A 1,189-nucleotide genomic window follows, 5' to 3' on the forward strand; every position below is an offset into this window, starting at 1 on the left:
CGAGCAGAGCGAGCTCCGCTGCTCGGCCGAGCCCGGCGGCAGCCCGGCGGGGAAGCAGGGGAAGAGCGGCCCGAGGAAGCGGAACTCGCTGTTGACGGTGCCGGCGGCGAGGCGCACGTCGTAGACGTAGCTGCGGGGCAGGGAGCCGGCGCTGCTGTCGGCGGCCGACTGCGGGAAGACGGGCAAGGGCCCCGGCTCGCCCCTTCGGGCCCGCCTCAGCTTGGCGGCCACGGCGGCCGTGGCGCTGGCCACGAAGAGCGCGGACACGCAGGCCAAGCAGACGCTGAGGTAGAGGGTGAGGCGGGCGTCGGGCTCGGCGGCCGGCGCCTCTTGGCCGGCCCTTAGGTGCTCTTCGGAGAAGCCGTCGGCCAGGGCCACGGCCAGGGTGGCGCTGGCGGAGCGCGGCGGCCGCCCGCGGTCCCGCACCAGCACCACCAGCCGGTGCCGGGCCGCGTCGCGCTCGCCCACGGCGCGCGCCGTGCGCACCTCGCCGCTGTGCAGCCCCACGCGGAACAGCCCCGGCTCCGTCGCCTTGGCCAGCTCGTACGACAGCCACGCGTTCTGCCCCGCGTCCGCGTCCACCGCCACCACCTTGGCCACCAGGTAGCCCGCTTCGGCGCCCGCGCGGCACCAGCTCGCCCAGCGCCGCGCCGCCGTCGGACGGCGGGTGCAGCACCACGGGCGCGTTGTCGTTCTCGTCCCGCACCAGCACCCGCAGCAGCGCCGTGGCGCTCCGCGACGGAGAGCCCGCGTCTGCCGCGCTCACCACCACCTCCAGCTGCCTCAGCTGCTCGTAGTCCAGCGGACGCAGCACGAACACGTCTCCGTTCTCGGCGTCCACCGACACGGCGGCCGCCTCCGAGCCCTCCTCCCGCACCAGCGCGTACCTCACGCGCCCGTTCGCGCCCGCGTCCGAGTCCGTCGCCTTCACGCTGCCCAGCCGCACCGCGCCCGCGTCGTTCTCGCTCACCGACATGCTGTACGCCGCCTGCGTGAAGCGCGGCGCGTTGTCGTTCACGTCGCCCACGCGCACCCACACGCTCTCGCGGGCGCTCAGCCGCGGCCGGCCCCAGTCCGTGGCCACGATGCTCACGTTGTACTCGCCCGTCGTCTCCCTGTCCAGGGCCGCGCTGGTGCGCAGCTCGTAGTGCTCGGCGAAAGCGGCCGTCAGCCTGAACGGCACGTCGCC

At 75.4% G+C, this 1,189-nt stretch overlaps 1 protein-coding gene across 1 annotated transcript; it reads right to left on the minus strand.

Annotated features, from left to right (window-relative positions):
- Positions 1–6: 6 nt before the first annotated feature.
- On the minus strand, positions 7–1,186 carry LOC107306900 (protocadherin beta-15-like; the record flags this gene model as incomplete). Its single annotated transcript, XM_015850311.1, is given in 2 exon segments — positions 7–624; positions 626–1,186. Coding segments are annotated over 2 exon segments (1,179 nt in total), but the record flags the coding sequence as incomplete, so codon positions are not given.
- Between the last annotated feature and the right edge of the window lie 3 nt (positions 1,187–1,189).

The sequence above is a fragment of the Coturnix japonica genome (genome assembly GCF_001577835.2).
Source record: "Coturnix japonica isolate 7356 chromosome 13 unlocalized genomic scaffold, Coturnix japonica 2.1 chr13random2239, whole genome shotgun sequence".
In the NCBI taxonomy this organism is placed as follows: Eukaryota; Metazoa; Chordata; class Aves; order Galliformes; family Phasianidae; genus Coturnix; species Coturnix japonica.